This window comes from Mauremys mutica, chromosome 2 (genome assembly GCF_020497125.1).
Source record: "Mauremys mutica isolate MM-2020 ecotype Southern chromosome 2, ASM2049712v1, whole genome shotgun sequence".
Lineage (NCBI taxonomy): Eukaryota > Metazoa > Chordata > Testudines > Geoemydidae > Mauremys > Mauremys mutica.
In genome coordinates, this window is record NC_059073.1 from 264,246,464 (window position 1) to 264,267,015 (window position 20,552).

A 20,552-nucleotide genomic window follows, 5' to 3' on the forward strand; every position below is an offset into this window, starting at 1 on the left:
CTGATCATTCTGCCTATATTCTGTATTTCCAATTCTATCTTAAATTTCTGTGCTCCATCTATAGATCTAAGATTTAAAAAAAATTCATCTTTAGTAAAAAGTTTTGACATGGTTTTTGACCTCTATGTGGTGGTAGATGTATCCTGATATAAAAAGTTGAGGATGTTCCTTTGTTCGCACACTTCTGCTAGTTCTCTCCAGCTCTATGAATAGCATCGTATTCAGTTCCCCAATCAAAGGGCATTCAACTCCATGAAATTTAGACTGAATGCTAGCAAGTAAATCCAATACTACTAGTCATAATTCTAGCTAATTTTGTTGATAATCTAACCTTATTTTTCCTATGAGACGATATTGTGAGCAAAAATTACTCTTCTTGGGTTTCAGACAGAAAACAGATCAAAATTGTGCTGAAGAAAGTATTGAAGTTCATAACTAGCTATTTGTAGAATAGGGGAAGAGATGAGAGAGCTTATTGATTGAAACATCAGTCTTGAAACACGCGCGCGCGTGCCCCACAAGATTGAATTATAGCTAAATTAACTCAACCATTAATATTTCTCAGGTATATAAACAAAATTCCATGCAGTTTGTGTGCAGAGGCTCATTCAGAAGACCCACACAATATTGCTGTCTGTTTTCTTTGGACATTAGTTCCATGGACCTTTTTGGCCAAAGATACATACAAGATCAAAGATGCATACAATTACCTACTGTGGTTTAAATAAAAAAAAAAGGGGGGGGGGTTGGGAGTAGCCTTCCACAATCCTATATAATGTTCGGTGATTTGTTTGCCTTTACTCATGTCCCAGAGGTGGGTGCTTATTATTAGTGATGTATATATCAATAAATAATTGTTGTATGTAAAATTGAATCCAGTATTTTACATTTATATGATGCCTTTAACCCTAAAGCACTTCACAAATATATACACACACGCAGTTTGTAAAATGCTTTGGGATTAAAGGCATCATATAAATGTAAAATACTGGATGTAATCTTATCAAACTTCCAGATCAGTCATTTTTTTAATTTACTCTTCTGGAATCTGAAAATAGTTTGAGATTGCTTTGCTTTGCTAGACTGACTTGTGCTTTGTTCACTGATCCTTTGTATGTCTCCTGCCATTAAAAACTTGCAGTAGTGGAGAGTTCCTGAACAACTATTTGACCTCTGTTCTTTGGTTTGAGTGTTACAGTCAGAATCTGCAGCTTCTGTTTGTGCTCTCTGCGATGGCTATTTATTCAGAGAAAGTATGGGGTTGCTTTTCCTACTTTTTTGGTTCTTCTGTATGTAGATTGCATTACCTATTTTCCCATTTCTAATTGTTATGTGAATGAATGCTTCTGTGCAGAGCTCAACCATGGGCCCCTACCCACAGAGGCCAGCTGCGGGTCCCCCCTCCCCTCCCAGACACTCTCACACTCTACCCTCCATAGCCCAGGGGTCCAGAGGGAGAAACGGCCTGATTTTGGATCTCAGGTTTGCGTGGAGTTTCCTACACATAGCCTTCTCTTCCCTTCAGGGCATGCTAGGAACTGCAGCTGCTGAGAACCCTCTACTTCCCTCCACCAGTCTTTGTCTTCTGTTTGCGAGCTGGATTCTGCCAGGTCAAGCAGCCCCTAGTGGTGGCCAACATCTCTGCAGCCCATTTCTGTGAAGGGGGCCGCGGTGGGGAGTCTACACGCCCAACATGGATTTCTGCAACATTTTTCATTGATCCAGTGGTGCAGAATTCCCCCAGGAATACAGGATACTGAAAATAATAGGCTGTTCTAGCCCAATCTAGTGTTGTGTGCAGTTTGTAATCAGTAAAAGTAATTACAACTGGTCACCTGCCTAGCCATTATTAGATGGCCGCTTTCTGTAAGCAGTACAAAAGGGGTGTTTTGTTTGGAGGATAAGGTGTGGATTCTATGGATTTTTAGAGTTTTTTGCCCACGTGCCATGGGAAAGGGGTGCCATGGGAGAAAGCATAAATGCAATAGTGGGAGAAATTAGCGAGCAGGCAATAGAGGCTGGCATTAGCAAAGCAAAGGTGCAACTCAACCTCAAAAGAAGATAACAGGATGGGTAGGTAGCACAGGGCTGAATTATAGGCTAGGAATCTTTGAAGGTTAGGACAAGATGTTTGTAATGTATGTGGTGGGAGACTATGGAGGGACTTAACATGGCATAGGGAACACAATCTTTCTGGCTCATAACTCAGTTATTAACAGCAGTTTGAATTTACAGTCTCCATGCTATTAATGTTGGTCAGTGAAGTCTTCTGTTCACACACTGCACAAATAATAGACAAAAAGCTTCTCTAGAATGCCTTGCTTAATGTTTCACCACTGACCTTGAAAGGAATCGCTGGGGCAAATGTTAGTATGCATGTCATTTCAGTTCTTAGACCTGTTTTTGAGATTTTCAACAAGGGGCCTGTTATGATGGTACATTTTGTGATGTATACACTTGTCACCAAGAAGACTATCTAACTTAACGTAGACCTCTTTACTATTGTCAAACAGATATTATCACTGGTCAGTCAGATTCCAGCTATTGTCTTCTCAGAGGAGAGTGATTTGTAAGCCATGCTATTGTTCTGCATTCTAACTGACCATGTATCAGAGGGGTAGCCGTGTTAGTCTGGATCTGTAAAAAGCAACAGAGTCCTGTGGCACCTTATAGACTAACAGAAGTATTGGAGCTTAAGCTTTTGTGGGTGAATACCCACTTCATCAGATGCATGTAGACCCTGCTGATGCCCTCTAAAAAGGCACCCACAGGATTATGTTAATGCAAATAAGGTACCTTTTTTGAGCACACCAGTGGGGTCTACATGGAGCAATTAATGTACTTTACAAATCACACCCCTCCAGTGCGCTTTGGTGGTGCTGTGTAGGCAAGCCCTAAAGCCTAAAAAAAAATTCTCTGCTGCAGTCTGATCTAGGTACTGTTTAAAGAAATTCTTCATAAAACTTCATAAATAATTTAACTCCCTATATTAAAAATATTTTTTCCTAATTTTGCTGGTCTTATTTACTCTGCTCGCTTCTTTCCTTCCTTATATTACAGCTTGCATATAAATAAATTCCTGTAACTTTCCCATTGTTGGTTAACTACAGTAACTCCTCACTTAAAATCATCCCAGTTAACATTGTTACGTTGCTGATCAATTAGGGAACATGCTCGTTTAAAGTTGTGCAATGCTCCCTTATAAGTCGTTTGGCAGCTGCCTGCTTTGTCCACTGCTTGCAGGAAGAGCAGCCTATTGCTGGGGGCTTGGAACCAGGGTGGACTGGCAGCGCCCCTAAGTTCCCTGTGCAGCAGCAGCTGCCCCAGCAGGCTATCAGTTGCTGGCAGTTCAGCTGTCTGTCCCCCAGTGCCATGTGCTGCTCCTGCCCTCTGTCTTGGAGCTGCTTCTGGGAGCCTCCTGCTTGCTGTGCAGGGGCGAGGGAGAAGGGGGCTAATGTCAGGGTGTCCCCCATCCACCTGCTCCTGCACTCCGCTTACCCCATCTCCATAGAGCAGCGGGGGCACACGATAGAGCTCAGGACGGAGGGAGCTTCCTGGCAGCAGTCATGTCTCAGTTCGATGATTAACTTAACAACAAGGCAATGTACTTAATAGTGGGGTCAATGTACTTAAAGGGGAAATGCGCATCCATCTCTCTCTCTCTCACACACACTCTCGCACACACACGGTGTGTGTCTGTCTGCCATGCTGTCTCCCCTCCCTCCATTCATGCTGCCTTGTAGATTGTGAGGCTACATTAATAACAACGAGTTAACCCTTGAGGGCTCAGCCGAGTGCTAGTTCATCATTTAGCAGTAGAGCATTCCCTGGGAAATATCCCACCCTCTTCCATCCTCAACCAAGCTTCATAATCATCATTGCTGTGTACAGTATTAAATTGTTTCTTTAAAACTTATACTGTGTATGTGTGTGTATGTATATAGTCTTTTGTTTGGCAAAAAAAAATAAATTCCCTGGAACTTCTGCCCCCCCTCCCCATTTACATTAATTCTTATGGGGAAATTGGATTAATTTAACATAGTTTTGCGTAAAGTCGCATTTTTCAGGAACATAACTACAACATTAAGTGAGAAGTTACTATATATGTTATACTGGAACAGACATCTTGTTTTTAGTTGCTTGATAACTTTCTAGGCTATTGACACTGGAGATACATTAGCTTTTTGTTTTTCCACATTGTTCTAAGGAAAACAATTTCATGCTATATCACAACTGAAAGTACTTGGTCTTTCAGTAGTCTTTAAACAAAAAACCAAAACTGAAATCTCTCAATGGCCCAAAAAGGTGATCTCTAATGTGCTTAGTTTGACTAATTCAGGAAATATTTAAGTGGCTACTGAAAGCCAGTGTCTCAATGGAAGCATGATCAGAAAGGAAAGTTCTGATGCGTACATTAGCAGTACATCTCTCACAGATATGGGGGATTACTAATGTTAAAAACTCATCTACATATATTCAATAGAGCTGATATAATGGAAAAGCAGTTCTGCTCTTAGTTCTATTTTACATTTTCACAATAAGTGATGGCTCTTCCATGGGACAAGGTACTTTCATGAGGATTGTGCTTAAAGGACTACTTACTTTATTTTAATCTTGCTTAAGGAGGTTAAAAAGTCTTGTGTGTTTCACTTGAACACAAATTTGTATCAGCAGTAGAGAGATCTTTAAAGCTCCTCAGTCATTTCACCATCTTAACCAATACTTTTCCCAGGCTTCTGAGACTATCCTTATAGTTTCAATATGTCAACATTTTTAAAGAGAAAATTTGTTCTTTAACAGAATCAAATCTGCATTCTTTTCCATTTGTTTCTTTAGTCTTGGGTTTGGACTTGGATGGTGGCTTAATGAAAGACTTATCTAAGAGTTAAAACTTGATGTACATGTGGGTAGTTCACTTTACAAAAAGCCATGTTTTTGCATCACTCCTCTAGATAGCATTGTTTCTGAAGATGACCCTTCGGGGTCCCTTCCAGTTCTAGGAGATAGGTATATCTCCATTAATTTAATTTTAATTTAATTTAAAGATAACATTAAATTAACAGCGACCTGAGGACTTATCTCTTCCAGACATGTTCAGTTCAACCCAAATTTGGATAATTTCAACTCTGTTCTCATGCTACTGTAGCAGATTCAAAGGATTTTATATAGTTCTAAACACCCAATTGAACGCTAGCAAATGGCTAGGGAACTAGTAATTAATCTCACAGAAATTTTATCAGGGAATCCTAGTTTCTGCTGTTGGATGAATATTGAAAATAATTAAGAACATTAGTATATGGGCTGCTAAATGCAGTGCATTTTTTGACTACCTGATGCAATCAGATGGCTAATCTTACTGCAAAAGCATTTTTAACTTCTCTGATAACTGCTTCATATGGAATCCATGTCACTTGACTACCTCAAGTTTTTCTGCAAATATGTTCTTGCTGAGAGATGGAGAACTCAACATTCCCTTGCAAGAGAGATTAATGATGTAATCTTAGGGCAATGTTTTAAGTATTTCACATTCTAGGAGATTTTACCAAAAGCCTTCTAGTTAAATCAAAGTCCTTACATTCATAAACAAGTTGTGTTTCTTAACTGTGATATTGCCAGTGCTAAGCAAAGCATGTGCTGAAGAATAAGGGGAAATTATGGTTTTTTGTGCTCTATGTACATGCATATAATTTTATTTAAATATTGTAAAGCATACTCCCCTCTACTGGCGAGACCAGAGTAGTCCAGTCACTTCACAATACAGCAGTAAGTAAAAAAAGAGATCTTAAAAAGTGAATATTTAAAAAAAAAATTATACGTAAAAACAAGAAATACATGATGATAGTATGGAATAAGTGTTTATCATGAAGAGTTTGGTGTGGTTGTGTAACTCCATGAGTGGTGAAACGGCAAATGAGTTATGCATATAATCTGAAAAGAATGCATGCTAAATTTTTATACCATATTATGCCATCATGTATCTTATAAATGTAATATATCATAAAAACTATTTTGGAAAGATTTCAGAGGGTTTGTTTTATTGGAAGTATTTGTTGGCTTTATCTACCTTTTGAAATCATATGCTTTAGTTATGAATCCAATTTGGGCCCAGAGAGGGAGAAAAAATTTAAAGTAATAAATGTAAAAGGGTAGATTAATTTAAATGCAATAAAAGTCATATTTAAAGCAGGCTGAGGTTTTGTAAAACAAATTTGTGCTATTGGAACTTTAGATTAGTGCACCAAATTTTAATTTATAGATGCTGTTTTTAAAATGTTACTACAATAGGGTATCTCTTTTTAATAAAGGAAATAAAACCTGCTGTGAGCAAAAGATTAAATATTACGAAGTAAGGCTGGGAGGCAAAATAGTTAAGTAGATATATAACTTTATTCATACTGCTATTCACATTGACATGGAATTTCTCATGTACTTGAAGTTAAGCAGTCCTGTGGAATCGGGGGCTAAAATTGTTCATTAATTTTTCTCATAAGTGGTATAAAATCTGTCACTTCAAAGTAGAACTGTTTCAGTATTAACAGTGGAAAATTATTTAGACTTTCAGTACATTAGCAAAGTTAATATGAATTTTTATAGAAAGGCTGGCATTAAGAAAAAAAATCTAAAGTTAAGCTCTCAAGCCCATATTTAGGGGCCTACAGGTGGGAGTTTCAAAAGTACCATAGTGACTTAGGAGCACAAGTTCCATTGACTTCAGACTGTAAACTCTGATGGAGGAGAATAGCCTGATCAAAGCATTAAAACTTTTTTGTAGGGCTGTCAATTAATCGCAGTTAACTGCGATTAATTTTTGAGTTAATCACGGGAATTTAAAAAAAAATTGCAGTTAATCATAGTTTTAATTCCACTGTTACATTTCAATTGGTATTATATTGTTTATTACATATTTTGGATTTTTTTCTGTTTTCATATATATTGTATTCTGTGTTGTAACTGCAATCAGTGCTATTTTTTATTACAAATATTTACACTAAAATTATAAACAAAAGAAATAGTATTTTTTCAGTTCACCTCATACAAGTACGGTAATGCAATCTCTTTATTGTGAAGATGCAACTTACAAATGTAGATTTTTTTTTGTTACATAACTGCACTCAAAAACGAAACAATGTAAAACTTCAGAGCCTACAAGTCCATTCAGTCCTACTCAGCCAACCGCTAAGACAAACAAGTTTGTCAGCGGCTCTAGTACTAGTGGACGGTGCCAAACATTTATCACTGGAAAAGTTCAGAAAGCGGAACTACACAAAAATGAGGAAGCTAGTTAAATAGAAATTAAAAGGTACAGTTGCAGAAGTGAAATGTCTATAAGCTGCATGTAAACGTTTTAAAAAAAACCATAATAGAGGTTCAAATTAAATGTATACCCTAGATTAAAAAACAGGGGACCAAAAAATGCCACCATGGCTAAACAACAAAGTAAAAGAAGAGGTTAGAGGCAAAAAGGTATTCTTTAAAAATTGGAAATTAAATCATACTAAGGAAAATAGAAAGGAAGGTAATCTCTGGCAAGTCAAGTGTAAAAGTATATTTAGGCAGTCCAAAAAAATAATTTGAAGAGCAACTAGCAAAAGAGACACACATGAACAGCAAGAGTTTTAAGTACACTAGAAGCAGGAAGCCTGCCAAACAATGAGTAAGGCCATTGGACAGCCAGAGGCGCTAAAAGAGCACTCAAGGAAGATAAGGCCATTGTGGGGAAGCTAAATGAATACTTTGCATCAGTCTTTTCGGCAGAGGATATATGGGAGATTCCCTTGCCTGAGCCATTCTTTTTAGGTGACAAATTTGAGGAACTGTCCCAGATTGAGGTCATTTAGAGGTGGTTTTGGAACAAATTGATAAATGTAAACAGTTACATGTCACCAGTACCTGATGGTATTCACCCAAGAGTTCTGAAGGAACTGAAATATGAAATTGCACAATTACTAAGGGATACTTAAATCAGCTTCTGTTCCAGATGACTGGAGGATAGCTAATGGGACACCAATTATTAAAAAGACTCCGGAGACAATCCTGGCAGTGGAAGGCCAGTAAGCCTAAATTCAGTACCAGGCAACTTGGTTGAAACTATAGCAAAGAACAGAATTATCGGACACACAGATTAACACAATGGTTGGAGATTAGTCAACATGGTTGCTGTACAGGGAAATCATGCCTCACCAATCCATTAGAATTCTCTGAGGGGGTTCCACAATCATGTGTATAAGGGTGATCTTGTGAATATAGTGTACTTGGACTTTCGGAAAGCCTTTGCCTAGACCCTTCACCAAACGCTCTTAAGCAAAGTAGGCAGTGATGGGGTAAGAAGGAAGGGTTCTCTCATGGATTAGTAATTACACCTCTGCCCCGTTATAACGCCACCCAATATAACATGAATTCAGATATAACGTGGCAAAGCAGTGCTCCGGGGGGGCGGGGCTGCATGCTCTTGTGGATCAAATCAAATTCAATATAACATGGTTTCACCTATAACGCAGTAAGATTTTTTTTGGCTCCTGAGGACAGCGTTATATCGAGGTAAAGGTGTATTTAAAAGATAGGAAACAAAGGGTAGGAATAAAGGTTCAGTTTTCTTGGTGGAGAGAGATAAATGGCAGGGTCTCTCACAAATCTGTACTGGGACCAGTGCAGTTCAACACATTCATAAATCATCTGGTAAAATGGGTAAACAGTGAGGTGGAAAAAATTGCAAACCATACAAAATTACTCAAGATAGTTAAGTCCAAAGCTGACTGTGAAGAGTTACAAAGGATTACTCTTGAGGTAATTCTGTGCCAAAAAAATGAAATTTCTGTGCACAATATTTTAAAATTCCACAAAGTTTAATTGTCTCCAAATAGGCAGTGGGGAACACAGGCCACTGACTGCATGAAGGTTGGAGATAACCCTGCAGGCCCACCCTCCCTTCATCCCCACCCCTCTGCCCCCCGGGCTGCACCCGACCCTCACACAGCACAAGGGTCCCTCTGTGCCAGGCACACCAGGTGTAGGCAAGCAGGCTCAGCCGAGCAGGATCCAAGTGTAGAGGGTTTAAGTGTGTGGGGATCCAGATGTGGGTTAAGAGAGTTCTGTGTGGGGCAATCTGTGTGTAGGCGGCTCTGTGGAAGATCTGGATGCACAGGGGCTTGTTGGAGGGTTCCAGGTTCAGGGGCAATCGGCCTCTACAGGGGGGCCCAGGTGAAGGTGGTTGGAGTTCAGGGGGTCTGGGTGTGGAGGCACAGTGGAGGGGTGTGGGTGCAGGAGCGTGGGGCTTATTGGGGTGGGAGTCCGGGTGCAATTGGAGATCAGTGGGGTGGGTGTCTTGGGGGTTCATCAGGGTGGTCCAGGTGCAGGGAAGGTGGGGCTCATTAGGGTGATCGGCTTACTTAATGGGGGAGCTGCTGCTGAGGGGGTGCCACATGCTGGGCTCCTGCCCCCCATGTTCCCAATTCTCCTGCCCCACCTCCTTCCTTCCCCACTGCCTGTCTCCCATAGCCCCCCCCCCCCCGCCCTGCCCCACCACGAGCACTCACTGTTGTACAGATAACAGGATGGCTTCCAGCACACAGAAAGGGAGTAGAATTGGCACTAGGACCTAGGAAGTGGCATCCAGCTGCAAAGTCTCGGAGCCAAGCAGTACCGTCTTTCAGCTAGACAGCTCTGTGCTCGCAGAAGTGAGGAGGGGGTAGTGGCAGGTGACCCCATGTACCCTCCCCCCAACACCTTGCCTCTGGGGGGGCAATGTACCTCAAACTACACACACACACCCCTCAGCTTCGCTTTGCTTCCCTGTCACTTTTCTGCAGGGAAGCAAAAGAAATCTGCAGAGGAACATGTTTTCTGCACGCGTCTCAGAATTCTGCACTCAGAATTCCCCCAACAGTAAAAGGGATCTCACAAAACTGGGTGACTGGACAACAAAATGGCAAATGAGATTCACTCTTGAAAAGTAATGCATATTGGAAAACCTGATCCTAACTATCCATACAAAATGATGGGATCTAAATTAGCTATTACCACTCAAGGAAGAGATCATGGAGTTTTACATAGTTCTCTGAAAACATATGCTCAATGAGCAGTCCCAGTCAAAAAAGCTAACAATGTTAGGAACCATTAGCAAAGGGATAGATAATAAGACAGACAGTGTCATAATGCCAGTATATAAATCCATGGTATACCTACACCTTGAGTACTGCATGTAGTTCTGGTCACCCCATCTCAAAAGAAGCTGTATTAGCATTAGAAAAGATACAGAGAAGGGTAACAAAAAATGATTAGAACTATGGAACAGGTTCTGCATGAGGAGAGATTAAAAAACTGAGATTGTTCAGCTTGGAAAACAGACGACTAAATGAGGGAGATAGAGATCTATTAAATCAAGAGTGATGTAGAGAAAGTTAATAAGGATGTGAAGGAATAAATAACACATGAACTGGGATTCACCTAATGCTATTAATAGGCAGCAGGTTTAAAACAAACAAAAGGAAGTACTTCACACAGTGTACAGTAAGCCTGTTGAACTTGTTGCCAGGGGATATTGTGAAGGGGAAAAGTACAACTGGGTTCAAAAAAGAATTAGATAAGTTCATGGAGGATAGGTCCATCAGTGACTATTGGCCAAGATGGTCAGGGATGCAACCCAATGCTCTGGGTGTTTTTAGCCTCTGACTGCCAGAAGCTGGGAATGGACGATGGGATGGATCACTCGATGGATTTCTGTTTATTCCGTCCGAAGCACCTGGCGTTGGCCCCTACTGCAAGACAGTATACTGTGCTAGAAGAACCATTCGTCTGATCCGTGATGGCCGTTCTTATGTTCAGAGAAGATATGATGCAGCAGCAGTAATGCATGTTAACTAAAGCAATATTTAATTCTAAAAGTGTAATTTTGAGTACTTATTTTTCTTTGTTTGATATTTAAAATGAGGTATAGCTTATACATATATAACATTTTTATAATCTGTACTATTTTTAGAACAGTGTCAGAGAAGTTAGTCAAGTACTGGCTCCACTGACATCCATTTTTGATTGAAGGACCTAATAGGATTGTATGAATGATTGTAGTTCTATTATCAGAGGGGTAGCCATGTTAGTCTGAATCTGTAAAAAGCAACGAAGAGTCCTGTGGCACCTTATAGACTAACAGACATTGGAGCATAAGCTTTCGTGGTACCCACATAAGCTTATGCTCCAATACGTCTGTTAGTCTATAAGGTGCCACAGGACTCTTTGTTGCTTTTTGTAGTTCTATTGACATGTTTATCCAAATGAGTTCAAATAAACCAAAATATCTTTACAGGTTTCCTGGAGTTCAGTATCTTTGTATGTTTGCATTGAATAGTGTTGAACTGTGGGTTGTTTTAAAAGCAAACAACTAAAATGACACTTAAAAATCTAAACATTACTTGAAACTGGTCCTGGCAGTTGAATTTATTGTTCTTTTCCCTTTAACTATCATTGTTATCTATTTTTTGTAAAACTCAGAACAGTAGGTAGTTTATGTACATAACCATACACACTTTCTTGCTTTGTTACAAGTAACTTCAGATGTTACTTGTTTGTATGGTATTTTTGAGGTTTTAGTCATAACTTAACATTTTTGTAAAGGTACATTTACTATAGTTGGGTTCTTATTTTGCACACGATGTGCCTCTCCTGCAAATTATTTTAATGTACTGTTTACGTTGAATACTAACATTTTATGCATAGTATTTTTATGAGCAAAACCTGTAATAAGGACTTACTGTTTAAATGAAGGGGTAATAAATGATCATCTATGCTGTGCACTTGTTATTAGGTGGTTGTATAATAATCCTGTGACCACTCTTTCCTTCTCCATCTATGCTCTGCTTTTAAGATCCATTTGTTGCATGTGAAAATACTTGGCAAACTCTTCTGGGCAATGACATTGTGAAAAGTACCTCTCATGCTATATAGATCACACAACTTTAGGAACTGTAACATAGTTTTCTTTGGTGGCAAAGATAAAGGACAGTGGATGAGAAGGTTCATTTCCCTGTTTTCCATGTGTCATGTTACAACCACTGTTCCAAGATGAGCTAGATGGGACTTCCTTATTCTGAATCTTGTTAACATTGCTCATTAATTGATTGAGTAACTAAAGTCAGTTCTTGCTGAACTAAGATTAACTGGATGGACTGCTCTTTTCCTAAAGAAAAAAAAGGTTATAGAGGTCTAGAAAATAATTCATGGCTTAGCAATAATAAATGGGAGTGCTCTTCTTCACTTCTTCTCAAAATACAAGAATTAGGGGATATTAATGTAAAATGAAAGCAAGATTGGTTAAAGAAAGCACTTTTTTAACCAATTGTACTGGAACTCATTGCCACAGAATTTAATCTTGAGTTCAAGAGTTTAGTAGGATTTCAAAAAGGAGTAGACATCTTATATAGATAATAAGCATTGACACTTGGGTTAAATTAAATGAAAAATATAAAGAATGCAAGTCCTGATGATGCTTCAGGACATAAGCCAAACTCTAAACAGAAACAGACAAGAAACTTTCTCTGTTGGCACATCATTCTATAGCAGGGATCGGCAACCTTTCAGAAGTGATATGCTAAGTCTTCGTTTATTTACTTTAATTTAAGGTTTTGCGTGCCAGTAATGCATTTTAACATTTTTAGAAGGTCTCTTTCTGTAATATATAACTAAACTATTGTTATATGTAAAGTAAATAAGGGTTTTAAAATGTTTAAGAATCTTCATTTAAAATTAAAATGCAGAGCTCTCCTCTTCCTCTCCCCGCCGCCGCCGCCCCCCCCCGGCCAGGACCCAGGCAGTGTTGAGTGCTGCTGAAAATCAGCTTGCATGCCGCAGGTTGCCTACCACTGTTCTGACAGTGACACATCTGGTACTGCTCACTGTCAGAGACAGGATACCACACTATATAAACTCTTGTTCGTTTCCCATTTGGCAGATCCTATCTTTGTTTTTTAGCTGCTTGTATTCTGGTCTGTAGTGAAGGTCTTGAGTTGTAACCCAAAATTTAACACGTCATCCCATCTTTTGGTCAAATCCATGGAGTTCTTAGGAGTGTTTGTATAATATACCTGTACTTTCTAAAAAGAAAATGTACAGCAGTCAAGGGCAGAACTGCAATAAACTGGATTAAGTGCATAATGAAATTAAAATTTAGCAAGAAAATTAAGTTTCATAGTAGTAAAGGTAAAAATCTTGCTTCATGAAAAGTACGCTCAGTGTGCCTCAGTCATATCACTGGCAACTTTCATTATGATTCCTTCCAGTAAGAAATTGGAAGCCATTGTAATAATGGAACTCATGGTAAGATATTTTGCTGTGTTTTACCTAAAACATTGCAGGTTCTGAAAATAAGATTTCTATTCCTTTTTTATACTAAGCTGCAGTAAAATAAGTCCCAATAACAGTATGTCATAAGGTCTTTCAGTTTCCCGGACACACACTTTTGTGTTTAATAATCCTTGTGTGAGACAATAAGAAAGAAGCAAATCCTTCATATTTAGTGTGAATAGTGTACTAGTGAGGAACTGTAATAATGCACTTTATTGGGAAGGAAAAACAAAATTAATTTTTGTCTTCTGTTCAGAGTCTGCATCCGTGGACAAGTCTGTATCCCATTCTTGCACAACTCCTTCGACATCTTCTGCTTCTGGACTGAATCCAACTTCTGCACCTGCTACTTCCACAGTCCCTGTCTCACCTGTCCCACAATCACCAATTCCTCCATTACTGCAGGACCCAAATCTCCTTCGACAGCTGCTGCCTGCTCTTCAAGCCACCCTGCAGCTTAATAATTCTAGTGTAGATATATCCAAAATAAATGAAGGTAAGACGTCTACAAAAATTTAATGTAATCTTACTTTATAACTTTTATTTATGCAAATCCAATGTATAATGGAATATAAAACCATAATAGCTGGAGTCCTACTTAAAATAAGGGGAGTAAAATTGTGCAACATAGACAAATGAGTACCTGAGTAAACTGAGCTGTGCTGTTAAGGTTTCTAATTTAACTTTTTAAACTTGCCATATAAGTTACTATATAAAATGTAATATATAAATACTTAATTAGCAAGATAATTTATGTGCACAAGTAGTCTCATTGGAACTGGGGGCTTTGTTGGTTTCGTTCTTTTGTCTGGGACATGTATCTGGCTGTCAGTATGGAAAGGATAGGCTGCATGACCTTGCTAAATTAAAGACTTCTTCAAATAGTGTACCTATGGGCACGCCACTTCAGCGTGCATGTGCCCCATGTTCCTCTGATGGGATATTTGTGGTAGCAGTGCTCGTTTGGCTTACCTGTGTGCTCCAGACATCTCTGCCTCATGCTAAGCATATATTGAGCTGCGTGGGATAACCCCCCTCAGTTCCTTCTCAACGGCCTAAGATGGAGCCTTTAATATGCTCACTTCCAGTTTTTCTTGGTGTTCACCTTTACTGTAGCTTAGTGTAATTCAGTGGTCCCCAACCTCTTCCGGGTGGCGGGCGCCGGACAACGAACCACCGAGGACCATGGCCAGCCAACAAGCATCCGCTGAGAAGCGGCAACATCAAAAGGTGTCGCCACCGAAAATCAGCTGCATTTTGGCAGCGATGCCTCTTGATGATGCCGCTTTTCAGCGGATGCTTGTCCGCCGGCCAGTACGTGGGTGCACATAGATGCTCCAGCGTTGGAGACCCCTAGTGTAATTAGTTAATTGTCACTATTAGTTGGATAGCTTCCTTTTCCACTGTTAGAGGTTTTTCCATTGAACACCCTGTCTCTCCCCACCCACTTTTTTTTTTTTTTTTGCTAGGCCTTCCTTAAGGATTGTCCTTGTTTGTTATGCCATGTTTCCGGCCTTCAAGTGCTGCCTTTCTTGCTGGAAGTTCATCCCAATTAGCAACAGTCATTCTTGGTGCCTCTACTGTTTAGGGGACACCCTTATGCCATCCATGTGTAAGATCTGTACTACTTTTATTAGCAAGTCCAGAAAGATAAATTAAATTTCCCAAAAATTTGGCTCTGAGCTAGCTCTGAAACCAGCTTTGGACTCTGTCTCAGAGAATCCCCCCTGTATACTTGTTTTCAGCTACATTTAGTGCAACCTCTGTACCTTGATCACTGAGATCTTTGTGGGATAAGGCCAAATATACTCATGGTGCTTCAAGAAAAAGAAGTGGTCTCCCACCAGAAAGCCGCCTTTGAAGAAATCTCTGTCATCCCAGGACACCGCAGGTCCCAAAGTAGGTACATTTAAAGCACCAAGCAGTTCAAGTACTGGGAGCTCATCAAAGCCTTCAAGTTCTGCTAAAAGCCATGGTACTAAGCATGCCTTGGTGCTGATGAATCATGTCCTCAGAAGAGAACCTGAGAGACTCCAGGAGGCTGGTAACATCGACCTCTGTACCCAAACCAGTATCCCAGTCTTCTGCTCCAGTCAGCGTCTTCAGTATTGGCACTTTCTGTTAGAAACGTGCCTCCAAGGCAATGAGTGCCCTGAGTACCGACCCCATCTTTGAGACAGGTACTGCTGAAACAGTCAATATTGGTACCAACCCTGACTGTTGTGGAGCCTTACTTGACTTCAAATCAGGTACATTCAATACTGCAAGAATTGGGATACTTCAGGGATCTTTTTGTTTTTGAAGAACTGGAGTCCCCACTGCTAATGGGTACGGAGCACTTGTCAGTGCCAAGATCTACTGGGTCCCCAAAATCATATCTTTCCCCAGTGCATACTACCTCTCCATTACCTGCTACAGAGGGTAGACAACAACCTGAATCTTCACTATCTGAACCACTTCTGGAATATGTTAAGGATTCCTATTAATTCCCAGATCTCTGCCCAGGAATCTCCCCTCTACTATGGAAAGTACATCTTCCCGGTCACCTACTCTGAGAGCTGTCAGGAACCCTGTTATTCCCTTCCTTCCATTAATCAGGGGCACATCTCTCAAGGTCATTACAGATAGTGTGGCCTGCATGTTCTACATCTGCCATGAAGGGCTAGCAAGATTCCCCTCTCTTTGTGCCAAAACTGTAAAGTTATGGAACTGGTGGATAGCCAGTCACATCCTCATTTCAGCCTCTTTCAACCCCAGGTGTACAAAACACCATGGCTGATGATCTCAGCAGGCATTTCTCCCAAGATTGAGTGGGAGCTGGACACATGGGTTTTCAAACTGATTTTTTCTGACCTGGGGGTTCTCATAAGTGGACTTCTTTGCCACCACCATTAACAAGAAGTGAATAAAATTCTGTTCCAGATGAGGACTTGGGTCCTCAGTCTCTGCAGGATGCCTTCTTCATTCGTTGGATGGTGGGCTTTCTCTATGTATATCCTCCAGCACAGCTGATCTTGGGTGTGTTGAACAAAATCAAATATGACAAATCTAAGGCCATTTTAGTAGTTCCAATTTAGCAGAGAAGTCTGGTACCCTTACTTGATTTGTCTAGCTTCTAGTATGGTGTTGTCTTCCGTTCATTCCTCACCTAATGTCTCAGAATTCTGGATGGACTCTCCATCCCAACCTGGGAATTCTTTGTCTCAGCGCTTGGTTACTCAGTGGTTCTCAGGGATAGAGACTTCTTGTTCTGCAGAAGTACAGCAGGTATTGTTAAACAGCAGGAAGATATCTTCATGAAACACTTTCAGAAATGGAAGTGGTATACCCAGTGACCACTTTCACTGGTTCACTTGTTTCTCTCCATTGTCCTTGACTACTTGGGGGAATTGAAAAACTCTGGTCTCTCCAGGAGTTCCATCCAGGTACATGTGGTGACAATAACAGCCTTTCATTCCTCTGTTGAGGGATTCTCAGGTGTTTGCTCACTTCATGACAGCAAGATGCATCAAGGGTTTGATTAACCTTTTTCCACAGATTAGCAAGCCCGTCTGTGCATGATATTTAAACTTGGTCCTTGACTGTCTCATTAAACCTCCTTCTGAGTCATTGCTACATGTTCCCTTCACCTGTGTCCATGAAAACAGCTTTCTTGGTAGTCATCACTTATGCCTGAAGAGTCGGAGAAATGGGGGCTTTAATGGCAGATCCTCTCATTACAGTATTCGGGGAGAAAGTTCATTACCTTTGGTTGAAACTTAGGATATGGTGGTATCTTCTGAACTGCATATTAGCCAACTTATTTGTCTTCCAGTCTTTTTCCCAAAACCACAGCAGACCAGGGAGAAAGCTTCCCTTTGGATGTCACTTTGAATGTCTGAAGGTCATTAGATGTCTATCTGGATAGAACCAAATCTTTCAGAAAGGCAGGCTCCCAAACTGTTCCATTTGCAGACAGATCCAGAGTTTCCACAGTCTCCACTCAGAGATTCTCAAGATGGATCTCTGGATGTATCATCTCTTGTTATGAAGCTATCAATTTCAACGTTCTTTTAGGGAGCATGCCCATTCTACAAGATCCCAGTCTACTTCTGTGACACTATTGGAAGGTGTCCCACTGGCTGAAATTTGTAGAGGGGCAACCAGGTCTTCAGTGCATACTTTCTTCAAACAGTATGCCTTGATTCATGCTGCCGAATCAGATGCTACAGTTGATAATGCAGTTCTGTCTTCAGTGTTGGACTCGACTGTGAAGCTCCTTCCTCCTTCCAGGAGTACTGCTCAGGTGTCACTAGAAATGGAGCACCTTTAGGGACACTACTTGAAGGAGAGATTACTAACCTGGTGCAATTACTAACCTGGTGCAATAACAGGGTGTTCCTATGGATGCTCCACTACTCACCGTCCTTACCTTCTGCTTCAGAGTTTCATAACGTGGGACTTAGTGATAAAGAAGGAACCGAGGGCACTTTGCCCATACAGCTCTATGTATCCTGGGTATGGGGCACAAGGATGTCTGGAGTGCATGCATGGGTGAAATGGGTGAAATCTCAGATCAGAGGCACATGAGGTGTGCATACCTAAAGTGGAGCACCCATAAGGGGATGCTTCTTGAAGAACTCCAGTTACTGCACAAGGTGAGTAACCTCTTCCTCTTGCCCTTTTCTGTTACTGATGCTAGTTAGTTCAACTGATTCTCCATCAACCTTCTGCAGTTCACCCTCATATTCTAATATGTTGTTACATCACTGTTCATGTATGCTGAAGTTTCTAATAGCTCTTTAAAGCTAATTGAACTACTAGGTTTTTTTATTAATGGAACAGAATCTTCCCTGGCTTTGTAGACCAAAGGCAGGAAGTGAGCTGTAGAGCATTTGCAGGTTTCCAGAGACCAATGACATTTTTTGCGTTTTGTCAAATGAGATGGGGATAGGTTCTTTTCAGAGTTTAAAAACAGGAAAATTAACTTGAAAGACTCTAAACAGACGCACATTCAGTATTGTCTAGAGCAAGGCACAATAAATGGCCTTTTGATCTTTGGATTCTAATGTTATTTAACTTTTTAAGTTAAACATTAATCATTCATAGGCAGTTAACAGTTTGTGTATAGAATCCATATCGCTGTCAGTGAAAATCAGTCCACTTATTCAAATGTCTAAATCTGGATTTGGAGTTTAACTTTAAGCACCCATATTAGACAGTGGGTTTTGTGCTTTGCTTTACAATTTTGAACATATTTTATGTTTGAACAGAAACTTAGAAAACACCGCTAAAACTTATTTGTTTAGTTCTTACAGCAGCTGTGACACAAGCCTCTCTGCAGTCTATACTCCATAAGATTCTCACTGCTGGACCATCTGCTTTCAATATTACTTCCCTGATTTCTCAAGCTGCACAACTATCTGCACAAGGTATTTAAAGTCTCACTTTCCCTTATGTAAAATTTTCAGATTACATTATACAAGGGTCAGTATAACTAAAACTCTGTCACTGAATGTCAACACTGGTAATTAAACTTTCATCTGAAGTTGTATGTTACCCTCCCTCTGAGGGTAGGATGTCTGATACACTAGAAGTTGAGGACTTTTCTTAATGTAATATGTGACACAGCCTATGCTCAAGGAATAGTTGGCTGATAGACTAGATTAGATGAACTCTTAATAGGTCTCTTCTGTCTTAAATTTTCTGATTCTCTAACTTGATAAATAATGTGTGGGTAAATACCAAACTGCTTTTGGGGAACTCAGCATTCAGGCACTGCACGTTTCTGATAGAAAGTTTAGATTAATCTGTTGCACAGAGGAAGAACAGAATATTAAGCATTGGGTACCTGAGGCTGGTTACATAAGAATACCTTTTTCTCATGATACTTCTGTGTTTGTGATCAGTAGAGGCTCTTAACCTGGGGTCCATCAATTTAACCTTGAACCTCATTTTAAGTGAGATTGTGAAACATTATTTTTCTGAGAGGGATCTTTGACTGTGGAATGTACTTCCTTACCCATATCTCTTTAGTCTGCCAGAATTTTGATGTTAACCTACCAGGTACAATATAAACTCTGTTTTTGGAGGCATGTTGGGAAGGTGCTAGTTTATTTACAGTAGAGCTGGAGGTTGAAAGGAGCTTGATAGAAAGAGCCTTGTGATTTCTGTAGTGTGTGTGGTGGGATTTTGTGTTTGTTTTTTTTAATGGCAATGGAATTAAAAAACTTATTGGCAGCGTTGGTTTGGGTGGTTTTGTTTTTGTTTTTAAATGAGATGCTGAGAGCTTTAGGTAGCCGCTACATAAATATTTCATTCTTCTAGATGAAGTATCTTGGGAAATTGTTAAGTTTAATTGGACTGAGCACTTTACATTAAGAATTTTGAATAAAACTCAAATTCCCCTCTCCATATTTAAAGGTCCAGACTTTCAAAAGTGCTTAGCGCACTGAATTGAAACCAGATTATTAAGAGTTCTGCTTCTGTATAGATATCTAAATAAACAGATCATATTTTTCGAAAATGCTCAGCACCCAATAGCTCTTGTTCTCAGGAGTTGAGCGTTTTTGTAACTTCTCTTCCGATCACTAAGTAGGATCTGTTTTTTCTTTGCATTTTAAGTGTGTTTTTTATTATGCTTTTTATTTTGAGTTTCCTTTCTCATTAAGTAGCTTTTACGCTTAGGTGGAAAAAGATGCTATAAAATATTGTCACAATTTCTTTTTATAGCTCAGCCATCTAATCAGTCTCCAATGTCTTTAACTTCGGATGCCTCATCGCCAAGGTCATATGTTTCTCCAAGAATAAGCACGCCTCAAACCAACACAGTTCCTCTGAAACCTTTGATGAATACGACCCCTGTATCGTCACAGCAAAAGGTAAGATGCAATGATTTACGTGCAAGTGGTGAACATTGGACAGAATGGTGGTAACCTATAATTTGAAGAAGGGATAAAGAAATCATTTATGAAAGTTTTTGTATATTACTGATGCGTAATCATGTATAGAAGTGTAAGCATATCAATATAAGGCACAGAAGTACTTTGTCAGTATAAAATGATGAACTTGAAGAGTTCCAGAAAACTTTCCATAGTAGAACTACACTTCCATTAAGAGACTCTGTGAAACTGACATTATGGAGTTCTCTCATCTGGATGATTTCCGTATGAAATTTGTTGTTCTTACAAAAGGAAAGATGTTCAGTGCCATGGTTTGAACAGAACAAATATTGGAATGTT

General features: G+C 39.8%; 1 protein-coding gene across 2 annotated transcripts in view; it reads left to right on the forward strand.

Annotated features, from left to right (window-relative positions):
- Window positions 1-20,552, forward strand: part of WAC (WW domain containing adaptor with coiled-coil) — a 107,900-nt gene that overhangs the window by 65,240 nt on the left and 22,108 nt on the right. For both annotated transcript variants that reach the window (XM_045004857.1, XM_045004858.1), the window contains exons 8-10: window positions 13,589-13,828; window positions 18,621-18,743; window positions 20,044-20,192. In XM_045004857.1, the coding sequence (XP_044860792.1) occupies window positions 13,589-13,828; window positions 18,621-18,743; window positions 20,044-20,192 (512 nt within the window). The remainder of the gene's footprint in view (window positions 1-13,588; window positions 13,829-18,620; window positions 18,744-20,043; window positions 20,193-20,552) is intronic.